We start from the raw sequence: 213 nt of genomic DNA on the forward strand, positions 1-213 counted from the left end.
GGCCCAGCCGCCCCCCAGCCCCTGTAGACGCAACAGACAGCCGCCAGCGCATGCAACAGCAACGCATGCAGCAGCAACGCATGCAGCAGCAGCAGCAAGACCTGCAGCAAGAACGGATGCGGCAGCAGCGCTTGCAACAGCAGCAGCAGCAGCAGCAGCAGCAGCAGACGGATACAGATGAGAGCCCGGAGAGTGATGCGTACGAAGCAGCTG

General features: G+C 63.4%; 1 protein-coding gene across 1 annotated transcript in view; it reads left to right on the forward strand.

The window, feature by feature from the left end:
• The window catches only part of EMH_0079650 (uncharacterized protein), a gene marked incomplete at both ends in the record, with an annotated part of 2,876 nt that overhangs the window by 314 nt on the left and 2,349 nt on the right, over positions 1 to 213 (forward strand). Inside the window, one exon of the mRNA XM_013500153.1 lies at positions 129 to 211. Coding sequence (XP_013355607.1) covers positions 129 to 211 — 83 coding nt within the window. The remainder of the gene's footprint in view (positions 1 to 128; positions 212 to 213) is intronic.

This window comes from Eimeria mitis, genomic scaffold, assembly GCF_000499745.2.
Source record: "Eimeria mitis Houghton genomic scaffold, Emh_scaff5077, whole genome shotgun sequence".
Lineage (NCBI taxonomy): Eukaryota > Apicomplexa > Conoidasida > Eucoccidiorida > Eimeriidae > Eimeria > Eimeria mitis.